Below are 24167 nucleotides of genomic sequence, written 5' to 3' on the forward strand. Positions count from 1 at the left end.
TTTTTTTTTTTTTTTTTTTTTTTTTAAAGATGACCGGTAAGGGGATCTCAACCCTTGGCTTGGTGTTGTCAGCACCACGCTCAGCTAGTGAGCAAACCGGCCATCCCTATATAGGATCCGAACCCGTGGCCTTGGTGTTATCAGCACCGCACTCTACCGAGTGAGCCACGGGCCGGCCTTTCCCTGGAGATTTTAAGGAAAAAAAATAATAACACTTTTATCTTGGTTTTGACTAAGTGGTTTAAAGAAAATCAGTCTCAAACCCATAACTTAGTAATTACTGAACTGACTTCTGAAGAGTCTTTCTCATACTATGGATTCTTAATTTTACTTCTTTTGAAGATCCAGCAGCAGCCATGTAGGCCATATGTTCATATCAAGAAATGAACATAAAAGTCTGTTTATCAGCACCACACTCTCCCGAGTGAGCCACTGGGCCGGCCCCATAAAAGTCTGTTTAGATTGAAGCCTTAGGAACTTCTCACTGGCTGTTTTTTCTGTCTGTGACCACTCATCTACTTTCTATCTGTAAGAATTTGCCTATATTGAACATCTCATATAGATAGAATCATATGATATGTGGCCTTTTGTGACAGACTTCTTTCACTTAGTGTAATATTTTCAAGTTTCATTTATGTTGTAGCATGTATCAGTATTTCATTCCTTTTATTGCTGAGTAATATTTCATTGTATGGATATACCACATTTTATTTATCCATTCATCAGTGATGGGCATTTGGGTTTCCGCTTTTCAGCTATTTGAGTAAATGCTGCTGTGAACCTTTGTATAAAAATTTCTGTATGGACATTTCTCTTGGATATATAGAAGTAGCATTTCTGGGTCATATGGTAACTCTATGTTTAACTGTTGAGGAACTGCCATGTAAAAATGTGGTGGCACCATTTTACATTCTCACCAGCAGTGTATGAGTGTTCCAGTTTCTCTACATCCTTAACAACATGCATTATTGTCTGTCCTTTTGATTTTAGCCATCCCAGTGAGTGTGAAGTAGTATCTCTTCATTTTCATTTTCTTGCTTATGAAGTTGAGCACTTTTTCATATGCTTTATTATCTATCCATTTGTTTATCTTCATTGGAGAAGTGTTTTTTCAAATCCTTTGCTCATTTTTAAATTGGATTATTGTCTTTTTATTGTTGAGTTGCAAGAGTTCTTTATAGTTTGGATACAAGTCCCTTATCAGATATGATTTGCAGATATTCTCTTATTCTGTGGGTTGTCTTTTCACTTTCTTAATGGTGTCAAATGCCCATTGAAGTGCAAAAGTTTTATTTTATTTTATTTTTTAAAGATGACCGGTAAGGGGATCTTAACCCTTGGCTTGGTGTTGTCAGCACCATGCTCAGCCAGTGAGCGAACCGGCCATCCCTGTATAGGATCCGAACCCATGGCCTTGGTGTTATCAGCACTGCACTCTCCTGAGTGAGCCACAGGCTGGCGCTGGCAAGGGGATCTTAACCCCTGACTTGATGTTGTCAGCACCATACTCTCCCAAGTGAGCTAACCGGCCATCCCTATATAGGGATCCGAACCCGTGGCCCTGGTGTTATCAGCACCACACTCTCCCAAGTGAGCCATGGGCTGGCCCTCAAAGGTTTTAAATTTTGATGAAGTCCAATTTATCTATTTCTTCTTTTGTCCTTGTGCTTTTGGTGTCATATCTGAGAAACCAATGGCCTTTCCCAAGGTCAGAAACTTACTACTGTGTTTTCTCCTAACAGTTTTATAGTTTTAGCATTACATTTGGGCTTATGATCCATATTGAGTTAATTTTTATATACAGTATGAAGTAAGGGTCCGACTTCATTCTTTTGCATGTGGATATCCAGTTGTCCCAGCCCCATTTGTTGAAAAGACTATTCTTTCTTGGTAGCTGTATTAGTCTGCTCAGGCTGCCATAACAGAATATCACAGACTGGGTGGCTTAAGCAGCAGACATTTATTTTCTCACAGTTCTGGAGACTGGAAGTCCAAGATCAAGGTGCAGGCAGGTGAAGGCCATGTGCATGCTAGGTGAAGCCCAGCTTCTGGTGAAGGCTCTCTTCCTATCTTGCACATGGCCACCATCTCCCTGTGTCCTCACATGGCCTTTCCTCTGTGCACACACACTCCCAGTGTCTCTTCCTCTTCTTATAAGGACACCAGTCTTAATGGATTAGGTCCTCCCTCTTATGACCTCATTTAACTTTAATTACCTCCTTAAAGGCCCTATCTCCAAATACAGTCACATGGGGGATTAGAACTTCCATATGTGGATTGCAAGGGGAGTGTCAAAGTTCATTCTATAACAGTACCCTTGTTGAAAATCAATTGACCATAAATGTAGTGGTTTACTTCTGCACTTTTAATTCTGTCGCATTCATTTCTATGTCTATCCTTATGCCAGTACCGCACTATCTTGATTACTATAGATTTGTAGTAAGTTTTGAAATCAGTCAATGTTTTATGTGTAGTAATTCTTACCAAAATCCCACTGGAAATATCAGCACTGTGACCATGGGCCATAACCATACTTAAGCAGCTCTTACTATAGTATTTGAAAGTTTTTATAGCACTTCGTAGCTTACACCTTCATGTCTATTCTGTCGTTTGCTCTTCACTGTAACCTTATGAAGAGTATAAGGCACAGAGCAGTGGAGGATGCAGAAGCTTACAGAGTCCAAATCATTTACAGAGATACAGCCTTTGATTCTTGGTGTTGGTCTTTTCATTCAGAAGTGGCAGGTTGTGCTGGTTGTGCTGGTGTTTGCTTAAACAAAAGTACTATACTTAGGGCCGAGCCCGTGGAGCACTTGGGAGAGTGCGGCGCTGGGAGCGCAGCAGCACTCCCGCCGCGGGTTCGGATCCTATATAGGAATGACTGGTGCGCTCACAGTGCTCACTGGCTGAGCACGGTGCAGCCGGTCTCAAAAAGGACAAAAAAAAAAAAAAAAAGTACTATACCTATAATGCTTGTTTTGTAATGTGAAGATACTTTTAAGTGGTGTTTCTTAAACTTTAGTGTGTTCAAGATTCATCCAGAGAACTAGCTGAAAAGAGCCTGAAAATTGGTATTTCTAGCAAGCTCCCAGATCACGCTCCTGCTGCTGGTTCACGGCCAACGGACATAGTGTTAGGAGTTCAGTTCATGTGGTTATTTCAGACTTGTCAACTCTTCTTTCACCTTCAGAATTTGCTTGGAATAGCCAGGAAGCAATTTTCTTGAAATAATATACTTTATTTTATTTTTTAAAAGACGACCGGTAAGGGGATCTTAACCCTTGACTTGGTGTTGTCAGCACCACACTCTCCCAAGTGAGCTAACTGGTCATCCCTATATAGAGATCCAAACCCGTGGCCTTGGTGTTATCAGCACTACATTCTCCCAAGTGAGCCACGGGCTGGCACTAAAATAATATATTTTTAAAAATTGCTTCTCACATGATTTGAAAGATTGCGATCCATTCACTCAATCATTTTTTAAAAAACCTTCATTGAATAACTACTATGTACTAGATGCATGGAATACAAAAATGAGTAAGAGAATTGTCCTTGAGAAAATTTTCTGCATGGTGCAGAGTTGGGATTTAATGGGACTTAAAACACTTGGGAGTACAGCAATGAAGAGAAGTATATGAATCACCTCCCTGTGGTTCGAATGTGTCCCCCTAAGTTCATGTGTTGGAAACTTAATCCCCAATACAATGGTGTTGAGAGGTGTGGCCTTTAAGAGGTGATTAGGTCATGAGGGCAGCCATTATGAATGGATTAATGCCATTATCTCAGGAGTGGGTTCCTTATCATGGAGTTGGTTCCTTATAAAAGGATAAGTTGGACCCCCTTCCCTCTCTGTCACCCATGTGATGCTTCCCATTATGTTATGACACAGCAAAAAGGCCTCACTAGATGCTGGCCCCTGGACCTTGGACTTGCCAGCCTCCATAATCGTGAGCCGGTAAATTTCTGTTCATTATAAATTATCCAGTCTGTGGTATTCTATTATAGCAGCACAAAATGGATTAAGACACACCTAGTACCTTGTTGTTACTATTTCTTTTCTGCTATCACTTTTTCCTTCTTTTGTTGTTTATGAAGCTGGCTTTACTTGTCATCTGAATTTTAAAACAGTTCTAACTGCAGGTAGTCTAGAAATAGGAAGTTTTTTTCTTTTTTCTTTTTTTTTTTACCACTTCAAGCACCTGTGACCAATGTAAATAGCAGAATCTCAGCTACATGACACTGTCCGTAACCCTGTAGAATGGACTTTATAGACTTGTATTATATATCAGAGAAAGCATTTTGATCAATGGCGGTCTAGTGAGGAGATTTAAAATGGCAATTATATTTTCTCTGAGGTAGAGATTGGAGTATGAGGTAAAAGGGACAAACACTGGCCTTGTGAAACACCTGGAGGACATGTGATCCCTGGGTTGTTTTTCTGTCGTATTCCTTAGCCTAGGCAGAGAGCAGACTCCATTCTTAACTTTATGCTTCAAGCCTCTCTCTTTCCCTTCCAGTGACTGCCATGTGGCATGGGTCTCTGCCCAGGCTCGTAATGAGACAATAGCAAGGCGGCTGTGGGATGTCAGCTGTGACCTGCTGGGCCTCCCAATGGATTGACAGGTGGTAGCAACTGGACCCAAAATTAGACTGCAGAAGACTTTGGAGTACTTCTTGCCAAAATGATTGTCCTTCGAGGTGGCCAAAACATTGAGCACAAAGAGAGCGAAACCTTCCAGCCTTGCCTGCTTTTGTCCAGATAAACCCAGTACACCGCCACATTCCTGTCAATGCCTTTCATTCCTGTTACCACTGGAGTTACTAGAGATATCATAGCACAAGAAGAACCTCCTGTGATTTGCACAGCTCATATTTTCCTGCTGAAACCTACTACTACCTAGGAAAATGTAAGCTATGGCAGGGTTGATTTATGGGAATCTGGACAAGTTTCTACCCTCTTGTGCACAATGTAGTTCCTCCCAACCAACCAATCTTCACTTCAAGAGGGCCACACTGCAACCTCAGCTAAACTCCACGAGTCACAGTGGCTTGGCTCAAGAGCAGGGCTTGTTCCTCACCTCTTTAACTGTCATGGCATCAACATCTGGATTCTTTCAGGACACTCCTCAATTTGAATTATAGCATGGCCTTATCTCTGATAATCTAAGGCCACTTTCCTAGACCACAGAAGAGCTTCCTTTTCTGAGAAGTTTGTGGGGATTGGGGGAAGGCAGAAATAAAAACCAAGTTCAAAGTATCATTTTCCTACTGTTTCTCAGACCAGCAAGGGGGTATTGAAAAGACCACTATGAGAAGATAGGCCACTTGGCTTCAGTTCTTGACCCAGAACCATGGAGGCCTCCTTCTTGTACCTTAGTTTCTCTTAGAAAACCAGAAGAAAGGAAAGGCTTTTTGGTCATTGTCATTGTGTATGCCTTTGCATGTCTTGTACATTTATGTAGTTTGGAGTATTTTCACAAAATTCAAAACAGCTGGTAAATGATATGAGCTGGAGCAAACCAGTGTCATCCAGTCTTATACAAATAAGAGCTGCAGAGGGAAGCAGACTCTGTATATGCTGGTAACTAACCACTAAGAACCACAGGGTTAGCAGGAAAGAAGCCCCCAAAAAGAATAATCTTGGGAGATAAGGCATGAAATGAAGGAACTAGTTAAGAATTTAAAAAACAATAAAAGACATTAAAAAACAGCTCTAGAATAATTAAGAGTGAGCACCCAAGTTAGCAGGACTGATGAGACACTATCTTAACCAATACCAGTCAGTCAATGTGGCAGGAAAAAAACCCAAACTCAAACAAACAAAAAAAACCAATTCTTCATTCAGAAAAATTATCTTAAGGACCGATATTGGTAATTATAGTAAATTTAAGGATCTTTCAGGGCATTTCCTTTCATTATCTTGACAAGATCAAAAAGTCTTTGTCAAAGTTCTATATTTTATTTGAAGAACTTTTATCAAAGGAAACGCTACCAAAGTAAGTCTCAGGAATTGGTAATGTTCCCATCACTTACTCGGAGTATGTTATTCTAATAGAGTTCGTGATTTTCTTGAACTGACAATTATATGTTAACTTTGGTGAGGAAGAGTTATAAGACCACAGTCTTCACATTTTATATTTGTAAATTAATAATCTTTTATTGAGACCGGATATTTCAGGGACTGCGAAACTGCTACTCTCCCCGGTGTGGCGCCGCTCCCCCAGGAGTCGCCCGGACAACGTAGCCCGCCCGACTTCCCGTCAGGCTTTCGCGCCTGGCGCTCCGGCAGTGACAGGCTGGAGAGGGTGGGCGTTCCTGCTCGGGAGGACCCCGCCGCGGCCCCGGAAGCGCCTCATCCTGCGCGGCGGTCGCTGTGATGGCTGCGGGGCTGGGCGGCTGACCGCCGGGCTAGGAGCGGGCCCAGCGCCCCAAATCTCGGCGGCTGCTGTTCGAGCGCGGCCTGCGCCATGGCCACCTCCGCCGGCTCCTCGGAGCACTTCGAGAAGCTGCACGAGATCTTCCGCGGCCTCCATGAAGACCTACGAGGAGTGCCGGAGCGGCTGCTGGGGACTGCAGGGACCGGTGAGGCGGGGGCAGGCCGATCTGGGGGGAGCTCGGCCTCGCGCTTTGGGAGGAAGAGCCTCCATCCTCCTCCCAGATCCGGGCCCCCTTTCTGCTCCTCATCCTCAGAAATGCTCTCCAGGGCTGGCTGGGTCCCAGCGCCAGGAGCTCCCTGCTGCCGTTTGGGGTGAACTGGGGACGTGCTCAAGGATAGACGTCCGGTTGTCGTCTCTCTGCGATCCCATGACCCTCAAAATTTTCTCTTTTTTCACTGTGACAAGAAGAGTATACGGTTCTTAAATGTGCTGTCCTGGATTTCAGTAGAATGGGTATCTTGCAGCTCTATTTTGTTTTTACGCGTTTAAAAGCATTATTCTCGAGAGAATAATACTTATTCTGATTTAGAAAACACGTATTCTATTTTATAGAATGAAGTGTAGCCCAATTCTGGGATGGCAGTAAAGCCAATCGACATCTTTGTACTTAGAGAGAGAGAGAGAGAGAGAGAGAGAGAAAGTACATAGTTTTCACCAGACTTACAAAGGATCCGTAGGTAGCCCCAAAAGGGTTACAAACCCTAAAGAATCATAATGTGTGGGGTTAGTCTTCAAAACCAGGATTGTGGCATTTAGGTGTGGTTCTGTTTAGAACTTTCTTACTGCTGAGGCTATTTCCTTGCCCCTTAGTTTCAGGACTAGGGTTGCTGCAAGCTCTGCCTGGAGGAGCTAGAGTTTTTCAGCTCTAAATCAATAGGAAGACCTACTATATAGTTCTTGCTTCTGAACAAATAGATCTTGATGTCAAAGAGGATAAGACTTTGTTTTATTGTTTTTACTTCAGGCTCAGAGCTTGGGTGTTTGCTCTGTGAATTACCCAAGGTCTTATGAATTGAATGACTCTACTGAGAATGAAATTCATACTTTTGTTTAATATATGTTTATTGAGAGGCTGCTGTGTGCCAGGCAGCGTCCTAGGTGCTGGTTAATAGTGCAAATTACAGTGAAAAAGACATACAAATCTTCATTCCAGTGGGTAGATGATAAACATTATATAAATATCAAGATGTAGTTTTAAGGGCAAAACAGGAAAATAAAGCAGGGTAAGGGAATGGAGGAGGGAGGTTTCAATTTTAAATAAGGTGGCTGTAAAAGGCTTCTCTGAGGAAATGGCATTTGAGCAAAGATTTGAATGAAGTGAGGGAGTAAACCATGCAGAAATCTGGGAGAAATGAGTGTCAGGAGGAAGGAATAGCACTGTAAAGGTCCTTAAGCAGAAATGAGCTTGGAGTGTTGTAAGAAGAGCAGGGAGGTTGGTGTGTTTGGGATAGAGTGAGCAAAGGAGAGAGGTGGGCAGGGCCAGATCATGAGGGGCCTTGTAGTCCATGGTGAAAGATGTGCATGTTTTTGTAAATAAGATGGGATGCAGTTAAAAAGTATTGTGCAGGAGCTTGGGATTTGATTTATGTGGTTGAAAAGTAGTCTGCATTTTTAGCCTGGCATTGATTTAAATTTTGCAAGGTCTGTTTCTGTAAGGCTAAATAATGCAAAAAGTGTTCTGTTTTGAAAAATAGAAAACTGAGTTAGTTGTATTCACCTTTGTTGTCTACCTGGCTGCTATGGTTTGAATGTGTCCCCTAACAGTCATGTTTTGGAAACTTAATCCCCAATGCAAATGTTGAGAGGTGGGACCTTTAAGAGGTGATTAAATCATGAAAGCTCTGCCCTCACGAACGGATTAATGTTGTTATCGGGAGTGGACTTGTTATCAAGAGAGTGGGTTGGTCATAAAAGCGAGCTAGGCCTTCCTCTCTTGCTCCCTCACGCTCTCCTGCCCGTCCACCTTCTACCATGGGATGACTGCAGAAAGAAGACCCTCACAGAGGCAGGCCCCTCAACCTTGGACTTACCAGCCTCTAGAAGTATAAGAAATAAATTTCTTTTCTTTATAAATTACCTAGTCTGTGGTATTCTGTTATAGCAACAAAAAATGGATTAAGACACTAAACTTCTTCCCATTTCTGCAAAGAGGGTAATCAGAAAAGTGTAAATTTCTTTCTTTCTTTCTTTCTTTTTTTTTTAAGATGACAGGTAAGGGGATCTTAACCCTTGACTTGGTGTTGTCAGCACCAGGCTCTCCCAAGTGAGCTAACCGGCCATCCCTATATAGGGATCCAAACCCGTGGCCTTGGTGTTATCAGCACCACACTCTCCCAAGTGAGCCCTGGGCTGGCCCATGAAAAGTGTAAATTTCTACCCAAACACAAAATTGCTGTTAACAGACTTAGTTATTTAACAGATAAGTAAACAAAGTATACATGTCCCCAGAGTTATAATAAGAATTTCAACAACTTTATCCCCTTATTCACTAACTTGTTCATACTGCTCAATAAAGATTTGTTGAATAAATTGAATTTAATTAAGCACAGTACTTGTCTGAATCCTTTTTCTAGTTCAGAAACCACTTCATAAATTTTTCAGAGCTTTAATGCCCATCATGAATTAGTAGACACTACATAATGTTCATAGCACAGCCCTTGCATGTAGTTTTGCCCTGTAATTAAATTCAATCATTTTTCAATAAACATTTATTGAGAATTATTATGTATCAGCCACTGTGCTGGGCCTGAGGACTTGGGAGAGTTCTTGTCTTAAAAGGAAGCAAATTTACAACAAAGTATGTGATGGATCCTAAAGTAAAGTTCTCTGAGACCATTAAAAAAAAGCTAACTTTAGGACCGGCCCGTGGCTCACTCGGGAGACTGCGCTAGTAGTGCTGAGGCCGTGGGTTCGGATCCTACACAGGGATGGCTGGTGTGCTCACTGGCTGAGCATGGTGCAGACCACACCGTGCTGGGGGTTGCCATCCCCTTACCGGTCAAAAAAAAAAGCTAACTTTGGGTGTGTGGGAGAAGGGAAGCTTTACAGAAAGAACTTCAGACTGAATGAAAGGCTTTTTTTTTTCTTCTTTTCCTCTCAAATTGAGCTGCTACAATATGTAAGAGGTTGAATGGGAGTTAGCCACACAGAGGGGAACTGGGAAGAGGCAACAAAGGAATAAAAAATTAAATACATAGCCCCTCCCCACCACCATCCATGGTCTCACTTTCTGAGGTTTCAGTTACCCACTGTCCAAAAATATTTAGAGAAACACACACACACATTCACATATTCTATTACAGTGTATTACTGTTATAATTGTTCTATTTTATTAGTAGTTATTGTTAATCTTACTGATTTATAATTAAACTTTATCATAAGCATATATGTATAGAAAAAAACAGTATGTATGGCATTTGGTACTGTTCGAGGTTTGGGGCATCTACTGGGGGTCTTGAAATGTACCCCCTTCTGATAAGGGGGCCTCCTGTACTCCCAACTATGGAACTTAAAGTATATGTGGGAAAGTAGTAGTAGATGAGGAAAGAGAGACACAGCCAGATCCTGAAGGGACCTAAGTGTCACATTTAAGACATTTGACTTGATACAGAGTCAGTAAAGAATTTTAAGCAGCTGATTAATATGGATTTTATTTTAGAAGGAGGGCGCTGGTGGCTATATACAGGACAAGAGAGAGGCATAAGAATCTGGGTACGGGGGACTGTATAATGAGCCTTTGTGGCAGTCATCTAAGTAACAAGGGAATCTAGAGAGCACTAAATCTAAGAGGTGGTTCTGAGGCAGAAATCAACCAGCCTGATTGGATATGATATAGGGAGAAAGATTCAAGGGTATCCGTGTTTTCTTACTTGGTCAATTGGGTGAATGATGAACTTTAGAGAAGTAGACTTTTTTGCATGGTGAGTGAGAATATCAAGGGTACCTACCTGTGGAATAGAGATTATAATGTATGTCCATTCTAGCCTGACAAAGTATTTCTTCTGCCATTAAAAATAACATTTCTGAAGAATATTTTATATGAATTAAGAAGCAGTATAGTGTAATATTTAACAGTAGGAATTCTAGAGCCAGACTGCCTAGGTTCATATCCACCTCTTAGTAGCTGTGTGACTTGTCAAGTTACTTTAACCTAACTAATTTCCCCTGCCAAATGAGGATAAATCAATGTCTACTTCATAAGGTTTTTGTGAGAAGTAAATGAGTTAATATATGTAAATTCCTTAGAACACTGCCTGACAATAGTTAAGAGCTATTTGCTGTTGTTATTAAAATATGGGAAATTGGATATTTTATTTAAATGAAAAGTAAGAATACCAGCTCTGTATACAACTACTCTTACCTTGGTCTATTTTTCTTTTCCAGAGTACTTTTTTTTGGTGGCTGGCTGGTACAGGGATAAAACCCTGGACATTAGCGTTATCAGCACCATGCTCTAACCACACGGGCTAACCAGCCAGCCCCTCAGAGCACTTGTTTTCTAACATACTAGACATTTTACTTAGTTATGATAGTTATAATATATTCATCTTCCTTTCACTAGGACAGTGATTTCAAAGTGTGGTCCAGGAGCATCATCATCATCTGGGAACTTGTTAGAAATGCAGATTCTCAGGCCTCACCCCAGACTTACTTACTTAGAAACTGTTTTAACACAGTCTGTTTTAACAGCCCTCCAGGGGATTTCTGGTGTAAGATTAAGTTTGGAAGCCACAGAGCTAGAATATAAGCTCAATATTTTGTCTCTTTTGTTTATTATATATCCTGTGGACCTAGAACAGTACCTGGCACATACTAGGTGCTCCATAAACATTGGTTGAATGATTGAATGTTTACTGTGAATTGGTGGGAAGGAAATAATTATATGCCTGAGTGTTGAAACTGAGTGTGGTTTATTTCTATTCTACTGTTTTCCACATTTTAAAATGGATATATACACCTGTTAAAATAACAAAAACAAAAAAGATCTTTATTTCCTCAAAGTATAGTTTTATTTCCTCAAAGTATATTCCATTTCTGCCTTTGAAAGATACTAGATACGATGTGTCCTATTTCAGGCAGTTTTTGTGCCAGCGACAGTCTATTATCACATACAATAATTATTAATTTAATTTTACATTAAGCATTTACAGCCATAACTTTTAGTCTTGGTTTTGCAACATCTGAAAAGGTCTCTCCCAGTATTTCAGAGTGCTGTGCTGTAATCTCTTAATCTAATTAACATGTTAAGTGCCCATAGTCCTAATTTCTGGTTGTGTTTTTATGGTACCTGAAGACAGCTCTCCATATGTCTTAATGAATGTGGTAAAATTACTGAAAGTTTTCCATTTAACTTACAATTTTAGTATCTATATATGAGATCCAATTATTTTGGGAGCCAGAAAAAATAATCACTATGGAGTACCATATGCAGCAGGCTGGTAAAAACCAATTACTCAAAGACTGCAGAATTTTAATTATTTCAACTCTCTTCATATTGTTTGGTGAATTTTGTTTTTGCTCTTAGGTCTTTCTACCTGAGGATTTACTTTTTTTTTAAGAGTAGTGTTTTTTATTCACCGATAAAGTAAAAGTCTGTTTCTAGATATTTCTTTCTCATATATGTTAATTTGTTTTATTATTAAGCAAAGCCCTATCAGGGGAGGCTTCATCTAGTCCTCAGACTCTGATCCATTTTCATCTTGACTAATCTGGAAATAATAAAATTCTTATGTCTCATTGTCAGATGCAACAACACGAAGCCAATCAGGAAGATTGTTCTTCTTAAGGTATCCTTGGTAAGGGACTGAAATACCTTTTAGAGAACTGCTTCTCAGAAACAACTGTGATTTTTATTCTTGAGGCATTCAATGTGAACAGAATTCCCAAGATTTCCAGTTTTTCCATTGATTTTAACCTTCTCCCTTAGAAGGTTAAACCATCTGAAATTTCCAGAATCAAAAATTCCATCTTCTACTGGATAAATAGAATTAAACTTCCAGGTTGACCTCTTAGACTCTTGTTTGTTTGAGGCACCATATTGAGAGCTGGCCGTGGGATCAGAGGGTGGATTTACTTTCAAAAACAATGGTAGTTCCTATTTATTGAACCCTTACAATGCCTGGCACTTGCTAAGTGCTGTTATGTGTATTATTTCTTTTAACCCTTTCAAACAACCCAATGAGGTCAGTACTATTATAGTCCCTATTTACAGATAAAAAGGTTTAGAGGGATCTGATGCTTTTAACTCCTCTATGGTGTGAGATCAAGTAAACTGTGTAGTCTACAAATAGAGGACGAGGGTCAAAGAAATGCCACAGTAGGGCGCCAAAAGCAAATTAACCACATATTTTTGAGATCCTAGTGAAACTAAAGTTGTAAGGGACCAAGATTAGTCATTCTTGGGTTGGTAATTCAAACCTGCATGAAAAAGAGAGGTTGTCCACCTTGGTCAAACATTAAAGTAGGTTTTCTCTGGCTGTTTTTCAGAGCTGGCTGTTTCCATTTTATTCTATGTCCAGTAGATGGTGCCACCATCCACCCAGTTTACTAAACAAGCTGGTCAGTCTCAAGAGTTGAGTCCCTCACACATGACCAGTTTGGCAGGCATGTGGAGTTGGGGATAGTGGTGTTTGGAGTGGCTCATTCTTCTTTCTGGTGCCCATTCTACCCAGTATGCAGTCCTGGTGTTTTGTAGTTGATTGTAGCATTCATTCTAACTCCCTAAAAAAGTAGAGTTTTTGTCTTATTTTTTAACAGATTTTATCAGTTGCTAAATACTGTACCCTGGGAGTACAAAAATGACCCTCAATTGTATAGTGTGATGTTCAGAAACATTGGGAGTCAGGAGACTTGCATTCTAGAACTAGTGTTGCCACACGTTTACTCCTTCTGTGACTTTGGAGTAGGCACTCAGTTTGTCCAGACTCTACTTTCCTCAGCTGTAAAATGAGGTTAGACTAGATGATCTCTGAGGTCGATGCCAGCTCTAACTTTCACTGGTTTCACAATTCTGAGGCTAAAATAAGGCATAAAAAGGCAGCCGTTGATCTCTCTCAGTTGGTAGAGATCAGCCTCTTTTGAACCTTATCTGCCTCCCTGGCTTCATCATCAGAGGGAATAATTTAAAAGGCTTTTGTTTTGTTTTAAATCTTAGGAGTCCATAAAGGATTTCATAAATGTAAAGTTCTTCAAACTGTTTTCAAAGGGAACATATTTCTTTTAAAAGTATATAAGCTATGGAGCACTCATAGGAGGAAATGTGTGTTTTATGAAATCAGGTAGAAAGAGGGATATTCCAAGTCCAAAAACAATGAGAATAACAGAACAACACGAGGTGAGTGAAAGGATACAGGTTCTGTGGTCTGCTCTTCTCTGCTATTTTCATTTATGTACTTTCCTTGAATCATTCTAGAATTTGCCTCCTGAGAGTGCAGATTTTCACATCCATTAATAAAGGAAAAGTGAAGGAAGAAACTTTACAACCAACACAGTTGTAGAAAAATCTGAGGAAGAGAATGCACGTATGTGTACAAAACTGCTTCATACTGTCTGGCTTGGATTAGGAATGAGTATGGTTGAGTTTGGAACTGTGCTGATTCAGAGGAATGATGACACTCAGCACTTTTGTGACTTTTGTGAAAGCTTATTACGAAATAATATGATACTGCTCCATGGAAGTAGCCATTCTTGATTTGCAAGTATTACTTCACTGCTGGGGGCTAAGAACACAGCCCCCTCACAAATACTAACAGCTACTTTGGTGAATATTCCAGTTATTTCACAGATAGTCAAGATGCATATATTTGACATGACTGAACTTTCCTCTGTGTTTTTTTTTTTTCCCCTTTTTTTTGTCTTTTTTCATGACCGGCAACGGGATCGCAACCCTCGGTGTTGCGTCCGCACCTCGCTCAGCCAGTGAGCGGCCGGTCTGTATATGGGATCCGAACCCTAGGCGGGAGCGCCACTGCGCTCCCAAGCGGCACACTGTAGCAGTGTGCCACCGGGCCAGCCCTCCTCTGTGTTTTTTAAAACAACAGATGGAGCCATGGGTTTTGTGAGTAGTGTGGAGAAATAGTTCACCTGGAGTGCCCTGTATATATTAAAGGAGTGTCACATGACAATGAGACATAGCAAAGGGTGTGCCGTCATTTGCTCTTTCCACATCCGAAATGATTTATGATGGTTTAAAAAGCAGCAAACAACTGAAATATTAGGCGCTGTTGTGATTAACAAAATGTGAATCCATATAAAGCATTACAGTGGCATTGCATCTTATGTGGGGTTGTGTTCAAAAGTCAGGGATTAAGATGAAAATTAGTGTAGACAAAATTATCCAAGAAAATCTCAGAACAGCATATTGAGTGCCCACATGTCATCTCTCATAAGCCCAACTCACCTATCTTCTTTGGCATTGGAAAAGATTGCTCTTTCTTCAGTTGATGGCAGCGCTGGCTTGTATATAAGTCATACTGAATGAAAAATAAATAGCTTTAAAGACCACATCCCCGTACATGCTAGAACATGGATGAAACTTGAAGACATGCTAAGTGAAATAAGCCAAACACCAAAGAACAAATATTGTATGATTCCACTTAAATGATGTAGCTAGTGTAGTCAAATTCACAGATTGGGGAGTTTGTGTTTAATGGCTATGAAGTTTCAGTTTGAGATAATGAAAAAGTTCTGGAGATGGATTAGTTTGATGGTTGCATAACAGTGTGAATGCACTTAATGCCATTGAACGATACACTTAAAAATTGTGAAAATGGTAACTTTTATGGTATGTATATTTTGCCACAATTAAAAAAAAAAAAAAAAAAAGACTATCCCCAGACTGTGAAGGTAATTCCAAAAGATGACATTTTTAAAAATTGCAAGCAGTAGTAACTTTGTGGTAATAAGTAGATTATGTCTCAATTTCCAGGGAGAACATTCATTTTTAAAATATTCAGGCTGCTCGTAATGAACTGATGACCTACTTCCTCATTTTATAGCCAAGGAAGGAGGAGAGGTCTCAAAGAGATGAAGAAAATTATCCAAGTTTACACACTGAGGCAGGCCCAAAGCTGGTACTAGAACCTAATCCCACTGATGAACCAGGGCTTTCCTCCCTACACAAATGTTTACCATGTGACAGCATTCTAGTACCCCCTTCATAGTTCAAGTACCATTTTTACTATTACTTAATCATTTAATTAATATAAACTTATTTCATGTAAAATGCATTTAATACACAAAGTTAAAAGTTATTTTAAAAGGAAACTTTTTTTTTAATGGAAAATCTGTGTAATCTACCTAAATGATCAGAAAAAAATACAGTGAAGGCAAAATAATACTATTTTAGTTAGATGTTATTGCTTTGAAGAGGAAGCCTGTTTTATTTTTGTTAAAATGGGAGATTGGTAATTTTTAGGTATTAAAGACATACTAGCACCAAAATAACATAATGGGAAGGGTTGAAAGAGAACTGAAACAGAGAATGATGTTCTCATTGTGCTCATCATTACCCATGCCACCATCAGGGAGAAACCACTACCACACCGTACAAACTGTACAGGCCTGAACCCTCAATAAGCAAGAGGAAAGAGAAAAGGTTGAGAATGATTAACTTAGACTTGTAGTGTTTCTCAGTAGGGTTCTATTGGCTTTCAGGACCAAATAATTGTTATGCAGGACTGTCCCAAACATGGGTATTGTTCCCTAGGTACTAAATGCCAATAGTAATACCCTTCCCTCTCTCTCAATCATTGTGGTAACAAGTCCCCATACATTTCTAAATGCCTTTTAGGGATGATTAAGTGCTGATACCCCCACCCAGGGAGGGATGGGAAGTTTAAGCAGAGGGAATGGCCTCTACAAATTTATGGAAGCAGTAATGAACATCTGATACTTGTCTATCGTTTCTAGAAGAGAAGAAGAAGTTGATCAGAGATTTTGATGAAAAGCAACAAGAAGCAAATGAAACGGTGAGAAAAGGGAGCAAGTCCTTGTTACTTCTACCTAGTGTTGGTCTTTTCCAGAAGAAATGCTATGATCTGATCAGATTAACTGTTCCTCTCTCTTGATCTTGGTTATTTCTTACTAAATGAGGCCAACTGATGGGGATTGGTGTTGAGAGGGTTTGACAAATACAAATGAACAAAGCTTGAAAACTCTCCTGCAGTATGAGTCGTTGATAATATATTCCTGATATGAGTAGTAAGGGCATTTTCATACCTTTACCCGAGTGGTCTTTTTAAATCTCTTTTTAAGAGCTGGCCATTAAGTTACTGTTCTTTGTTAAATTTACTGTCATAGAAACTGTAGCTCAGAGGTGGTTCTAGCCATGTTCCTTTCTGTCTTAAAAGACAGTATAGAAGCTAGATTTAGTACCCTGGTCAAGACATGAATAAACAGGATGAGTAAACAGGATGTCGGTTCAGGTTGCTAAGCAGTTTAACAACTGCTTCTCCCTTCACCTGTGGCTTTTCCTCAAAAAAAAAAAAAAAAAATTTATTTTCTCTAACCTTTGGAAGCAAGAGTCCATCTAGCTCCCCCTCATTAGGCAGTAGCTTCAGCAAACCCGTCAGGACTGAAATCCAAGTGAGTGGTAGTACTCTCCAGAAATGGTTTCCCCTAGTTTTTGCTACCCCAGAGTGGACTAAAAGAAAAATTCTTTTCAGGCCAAAGAATTTCCTTCTTTGTTGAAAATCAACTTCAAGTTCCCAATTATCCCAATGAAGCTCTGAGAAGTTAAGCTTATCTGCATCCTTTCCTCTGTTCTGTGTCTATTTTAAGAAGGACCAAGGACCAAGCCAGCAGTCTGGAAACAATCTCTGTCATAATGGGAATACTAGAAACTAGAATCTGTGTACAGTTGGGCATATCCGTGATACCTGTTATATAGCCAGTCTCCTCTTTCAGTTAACATCTTGGTAGCATTTTTGAAATCTTCTATCTACTGATTTATTTGTTTCGTGCTGACACACTTTCTGATTTTAGCAAAATTAACAATCCTACTCTGATCATCCCAGGCAGATGAAAATAATTTAGGGACTCTTGTGAACATGTCCAGGTGTTACATTTTACTTATCCCAGGAAGGTGGAAGGAAATATACCCCAAAGCAACCTGCTCTGTGGACTGACATGGACACAAACATAACTGATTTTCAGAAAGAGGAAGAAGACAGTAGACTTCAAAGAGCTTAACAGCAATCTTGAACCATACCAGGCTAAAAACTTGGTATATTGGAAAGAGCCAAGAATTTGAAGATTTTGAATCTTTTTTTTTTTTTCCTTTTTGTCTTTTTTCGTGTCTGGCAACGGATCGCAACCCTCAGTGTCGCGCCCGTACCAGACCGGGACCGGCAACGGGATCGCAAACCTCGGTGCCATGCCCGCACCTCGCTCAGCCGCGCCTGCACCTCGCTCAGCCAGTGAGCAGGAACCGGTCTGTATGTGGGATCCGAACCCTCGGCGGGAGCGCCACCGCGCTCCCAAGCAGCGCACTGTAGCAGTGCGCCACCGGGCCGGCCCGAAGATTTTGAATCTTGACTCCTCTTCTGTGTGATCTTGAGTAGGTTTAAATCTTATATATGAAATGGAGAAAGTATTTCCTACCATACTGATTTACCGTGAGGATTGAATGAGACTGATGTAAAACATTTAAGATATGAAGTGCTTCTTTTAGTTTTTTCATTCATTCATCACATATTTTTTGAATGTCTGCTCTATGCTTGCTAGGCACTATGCCAGGCATTTGGAATGAGGTAAACATGCCAGACATGGTCCCTGCCTCATGGAGCATACAGTTGAGCATTTGAGGTAGTCTGTGGTTTGATTAATCCAAACTAGGCATATCCCCAAGATGACAGAGGAAGACCCAGGCCGTTGTCTCACTTTATTCTGCCTTCCCAGCTGGCAGAGATGGAGGAGGAACTACGTTATGCACCCCTGTCTTTCCGTAACCCCATGATGTCTAAGCTTCGAAACTACCGGAGGGACCTTGCCAAACTCCATCGGGAGGTGAGAAGCACACCTTTGACAGCCACACCTGGGGGCCGAGGAGACATGAAATATGGCACATATGCTGTGGAAAATGAGCATATGGTAAGCTTTAGCTGCTTTTTTTTTCCTTAAGGGCCCTTGGTACAGGAATTAACTGTATAGTGAACTACAGTTCACGTTATCAATGTATATTAGACTCCTGGGTTTTTTTTTACTCTTTTCCTTTTTCCTGCACCAAATTCTCCTCCGCTTGGATACTCACTCTTTCTAAATCATATGCTTATTTAGACTTTTTTGTATCCTTAATATATATTTAAAAAAACAGTGCTTTATATTTAGTGGCATATAAGTGTTACCTGTTATTATATCTGGACTCTGTATTCTGACCCATTGATCTAATATTTTTTCCTCTTGAGCTTTTATTTTTTCATATAAACTTCAGAATCACTTTCTCGAGTATGCCAAAAAAATTCATTTAAGGTTTTAATTTATAAGACTATTGTTACAAAATTAATCTGAGCTTTCCTTTACCTTAATATCAAGATGGCCCAACAACTGAAATACGGAAGAGAATGTAGGATGCTTCTCAAGAATGGGCTTTCTAACACCTTATTCTGTTGTACTGGAAATGAGCCAGACTGTATCCGTAGCCTTCAGGATTCTGATTGATAAAATTGGACTAATTTTAAATCTGTATTCTGAAACCATCTAGAGAAGCTGGATAGTTAAAGGAATAACACTTTACAAAGATTAAGTTTAATGTGCTGCATTTGGATTATATTCCATAAATACATTACAAAGTAGAAATTGCCTGGCAAGTCGTGTGGAAGAGAGATGGAAAGTGGCCTACCAATGCAGACTGAACATGTATAGAAAGGCTATTAATAGTTTTTTTTTTTTTTTTTAAAGATGACCGGTAAGGGGATCTTAACCCTTGACTTGGTGTTGTCAGCACCACGCTCTCCCAAGTGAGCCACAGGCCAGCCCTATATGGGATCCGAACCCGTGGCCTTGGTGTTATCAGCACCACACTCTCCCGAGTGAGCCACAGGCCGGCCCTATTAATACAGTTTTAAACACATAAATCCCATTTCATGATGCATCTTGACTACAGTTTGAGACATTCAGAATGACACTGGCTTGACAGTGCTAATATCAAAACTAGATATTTTGAAAGTGATGTAAAATTTTCAAATGGATACTCAGGAGATTGTCACAGATTGGAAGCTGTCATAAGATCACTTTTGAAGGGAGACGGGCAAAAGGCAGGCAGGTGGAGCTTGTTTAAGAGCAAGTTGCAAAAGTGACTTTGGTCATTTGTTACCCAAAAAGGGGGATGAGGGGGGATAGGTCCAAGCAATAATCTTAAAGTTAGTTTCAGAAATTATGAAAACATAATTTAGATATACATACCACCTTCAGTAGAATTATTCCAAATCTGCCTGATGTTGATTTGTGATCATATTGTCTTTTACTTTCTTTAGCCTTATCAGTTGAAAATCTGTATCTTTTATTAAAAACTTTTTTTCTTCCTTTGAGCTAAGGTAACTGGGTTTATTTGAACCTCATTGAGTGGTTTCCTCATCTAGCTGGACTATATGGCACTTATTAAGTGAAAATGCTTCTTACTTCTGCTCCAGGAACCTAACTTTTAGCTTCTTGATCGTATTCCACTGCTAGTAGTCACCTGCTCTATAATAGGGCCTCTGTGAGCTGGGCCTCTTTTGATTGTGTGTGCTCTGAGTGGAGTTATTAATAACTCTAATAACTTAGAGTTGCACTCATTTCTATCAATGGCTGTTAATTCTGGCTTGACAAAGGCTACTTTTGTCCTCATGCTGTCTGTGCTTCAGATTATAGGTAGAGCCAGACCTTCAGTGGGGATTTGGAAAATTAGGCCACATGGGAAATTAGGGCAGCTGGGGAAGCTTGCTTAGGCCCCAGATACTGTCTTCGCTGAAAGCGAATCACCAATGTAGCAACTGCAAAGTTTTTTTTTTGTTTGGTCTGAGGTGAATTTTTTGGGGGGGTTCACCAAGAATATAGCCACATAAGTTTTTTCCAGAATGTGGCTGTGTCACACTTCTAAATGATTTATATGCTGAAAAAGAATAGCTTATTTATGGTTCCTCAGTGCTAGGCAGGTTGGAATCTTTAATAAATTAATCTGTTTTCTAGGGCTGCAGAATTTAGTTGGTTTGCCTGTAGCACTACCAAAGTTACATGCAGGCTGGCCGGTTAGCTCAGTCAGCACAGTGTTGTAATACCAAGGTCAAGGGTTTGGGTCCCCTGACTTACCAGCCACCAAAAAAAAGTTCCAGGATATATGCATTATCAGGTAGCTTCTGCACCTCCCAGATCTGAGCTGCTGCCTCTCAGAAGTTGCTAGTTCAGGAGGCATGTGGACCGGTGCAAATCATCGCAAACACAGGGAAAATGCTCCAATGTTTTTAATCCTTTCCTTGCCCCACTTAAGTGTCGCAAGCAGTGGAGTGGGAGGTATTGTGATCCTGTTGATTGGATTCAGGTTATGCTCTAGTCTATGACCTTGAACAGAATCTTGTAGCTCATTAGCATCTTTGGTTCTGTCTTAAAAGTAATGAAAATTATTGCTCACTATATCCCTTCTTACACAAGTAAGGTTGTAAATAATGTGCTGACAATGAATATATAATGGACAAAGTCTAATATTTCCCTTCCATACTGACAGAATCGGCTACAGTCTCAAAGGGCATTGCTTTTGCAAGGCACTGAAAGCCTGAACCGGGCCACCCAAAGTATTGAGCGTTCTCATCGGATTGCCACAGAGACTGACCAGATTGGCTCAGAAATCATAGAAGAGCTGGGAGAGCAGCGAGACCAGTTGGAACGTACCAAGAGTAGAGTAAGTCTGGGCAGATGGGGAAGGTAGATGGGCCCACTACACCCAGATGCCATACTAAAGCCAGAAGCTTACAGCAGTTCTGAATTCAAGGAATAATCTTTTTGAGGTTCTTATGCTTTTCTCAATTTTTAGTTTGCTTGGCTGAGAGGAGAGCTGCCCTAGAAGTAATTTTACCCCTAAGATTTAAAGGCATCACTGGAAATTTTTGTTTTCATAAAGGAAAAAAGACTGTGAAGGAACCTGATTTCTGCATCTATAAGATTGCAGCCTCTCCATCCTTATTAATTCCTGTATTATTCTGTTGCTAATGAGAGGTGATATGTCAAAAGGCACTTAAAAATTCAAAGTCACCAAAGATTTTAATTTCTCATACATCTAGCGAGGTATTCTGCTATTCTTATGAAAACATTGTCTACTGATAAGACCCTGTCATTTAAAGCCAGGACTATATTCCACATGTCATAAAATAGTTGCACTGATTTATATAGGTATATAAATTATAGTTCAATACTGGACTATAACCCTTTACTGTTACCTAAGGTAAGTTGGATTATTGTAGGGGAAAAACAGAGATACTTAGGCCAAATGATAACTGTATATCGGGGACTTATCTAGTATCACTCTAAGAGGCTCTGAAAAATAACATTTCTTTCCATAAATTAATCTACATAGGAATTTAAAAAATAGTACAATTTGCCAATGGAATACTGTATTCTTAATAGTGTGAGGCAAATCCAAACCAAAAAACAGATAGTAGATTTGGGTAGGAAAGTAACTAGCTCAATGTGGGGATTTGAGATTTTCTTATACATCTTAATAGCTGCAATTCTCCATTCTTAAAACAGAGTGATGCCCTTCCTTCAGTGAGAACTCACAAAGTACTAAATTCAAGGCAAGTTACGGAGAATGCAACTTGCTTACATACTGTGTGATTTTTGAATGTACCAGGTGGATTCGTTGAATTTAAAAGCCAAGGAATGATCTGAGAGATTAATTTACCAAAGTCGCTGGGAAATGGGAATAGATGGCAGGTGGCACTGTTGAAATATCTTCTAGCTATCTAGATTAGTAACAGGCAGTCAAAATGGAAAGGTCAATGGGGGTTTATTCTTTTCGCAACTCAGTGTAAGAGAGGAAAAAATAACCAGATCCCGAAAAGGATAACCCAACAGCCTACAAAAACAAACACCAACTCAAGAGCCTCTCCTTGAATTTGGCTGATGAAATTTATCTTAAGTTGCTCAAAGTTGTTTCATCTTCACCTGTCACTGGCTGGGTACAGATGAAGCCTTCCTGTTTTGAGTAGCCAAGGTGAAGGATTTGAAGTCCCGGAAGTCTGTCCGCCACAGCAACACTGGGATATAATGATTCCTAAGCCTACTTGAGGAGTACTACTCATATGCAGAGGCCTTCATTTAAATGGGTTTGATTTCATGGAGTTTTTCAACATAGACCCTTAAAACCTAGATAGTTTAGGAATGTTCAAATTCTATAGTGTCTACTTTTGAGAAAAGGAGGAAATAATTGCTATTTTCTCTCCTCAGCTGGTAAACACAAGTGAAAACTTGAGCAAAAGTCGAAAGATTCTCCGTTCAATGTCCAGAAAGTAAGTTTTTAAAATAGTCAAATTAATATCTCCTAAGTCTTAATGTTTCAACCAGGAAAGCTTAAAAGTGACTTACAAAGATCCTAATAAAACACCTCAATACTTGATGCTACATAGTCCTGCTATATTAATATCACCCAGCACATCAAAAGAAATAAAGTAATATGGTCTTAAATATCCCAGGATAAAGTCCTTTGTTTTGTTTTGTTTATTTTTTTAAAAGATGACCAGTAAAGTTATCTTAACCCTTGGCTTGGTGTTGTCAGCACCACGCTGTCAGTGAGCAAACCAACCATCCCTATATAGGATCTGAACCTGTGGCCTTGGTGTTATCAGCACCGCACTCTCCCGAGTGAGCCATGGGCCAGCCCAAAAGTCCTTTGTTAAAAGTATAATGTGGGAATAATAGAGCTTCATATTCCTTGTAATAATATTGATAAAAACTTGATTAGCAAACAGTTTTTAGGGCTGGCCAGTTGGCTAGAGTATGTTATAATACCAAAGTCAAGGGTTTGGATCCCTGTACCGACCGGCCACCAAAAAAAGTTTTCACTGTTACTACTTAGTGCTTGCCCTTCATGGAAATCAGCCCCTTTTCTGGGGGGTTGTCTTGTTAGCAAGAAATAGACTTTAAGAAAAAAAACAAAAAAACCCTTGAGGTAAGTGCCAACAAACAGCAACAGAACCAGGACAGAATGGAAATATTGCCGTTGGGGGTAAGTGGGTAATGTGCATGACCTTGGGTACAGGTGGTTTGGCATGAAACAAGACTACAACCCAGTCATGGAACTAGCAGGAGGAGTAGAGTCTTCCTAAACAGTGTTATCCCTAAGTTATAACTAAAGAACTTTATGAGTTCTTACTGTTAAGTGGCTGTGTGAGCAAACAGAAAATCTGCTTCACAGTATCCAGCCTTGGCTCCAAGTGTTAAGAATAGAAAGAAAAAAGGTTATCCAGACTTCTGACTACTTCCCACTTTGCTTCTCTTTGTAGAGTGACAACCAACAAGCTGCTGCTTTCCATCATCATCTTACTGGAACTAGCCATCCTGGGAGGCCTGGTTTATTACAAATTCATTCGCAAGCATTGAACTTCCTATAGAGGGAAGGGTGTGTGGACCAGAACTTTGACCCTGTGAATGAATGGCCTTAGGGATGTGAAATAAACATGTTGCTGCTGTGGGCCAGCAGTTCAAGGATGCACTGTGTAGCCAGACTGGGAGGAGGGAGGGAGGATGCAAAGCCACTTAAAT

General features: G+C 40.1%; 1 protein-coding gene and 1 pseudogene across 1 annotated transcript; one reads left to right on the forward strand and one right to left on the reverse strand.

Annotated features, from left to right (window-relative positions):
• The first annotated feature begins 6171 nt into the window (after positions 1–6171).
• LOC103588607 (vesicle transport through interaction with t-SNAREs homolog 1B) lies at positions 6172–24113 on the forward strand. The gene is made up of 6 exons (XM_008570326.1): positions 6172–6582; positions 16347–16405; positions 18336–18527; positions 21136–21309; positions 22854–22915; positions 23909–24113. The coding sequence occupies exons 1-6, from the start codon at positions 6468–6470 to the stop codon at positions 24003–24005; spliced, it is 699 nt and encodes a 232-aa protein (XP_008568548.1). The 5' UTR covers positions 6172–6467; the 3' UTR covers positions 24006–24113.
• On the reverse strand, positions 12054–18391 carry LOC103588606 (annotated as a pseudogene).
• Positions 24114–24167: the final 54 nt, after the last annotated feature.

This window comes from Galeopterus variegatus, unplaced genomic scaffold, assembly GCF_000696425.1.
Source record: "Galeopterus variegatus unplaced genomic scaffold, G_variegatus-3.0.2 Scaffold593, whole genome shotgun sequence".
Lineage (NCBI taxonomy): Eukaryota > Metazoa > Chordata > Mammalia > Dermoptera > Cynocephalidae > Galeopterus > Galeopterus variegatus.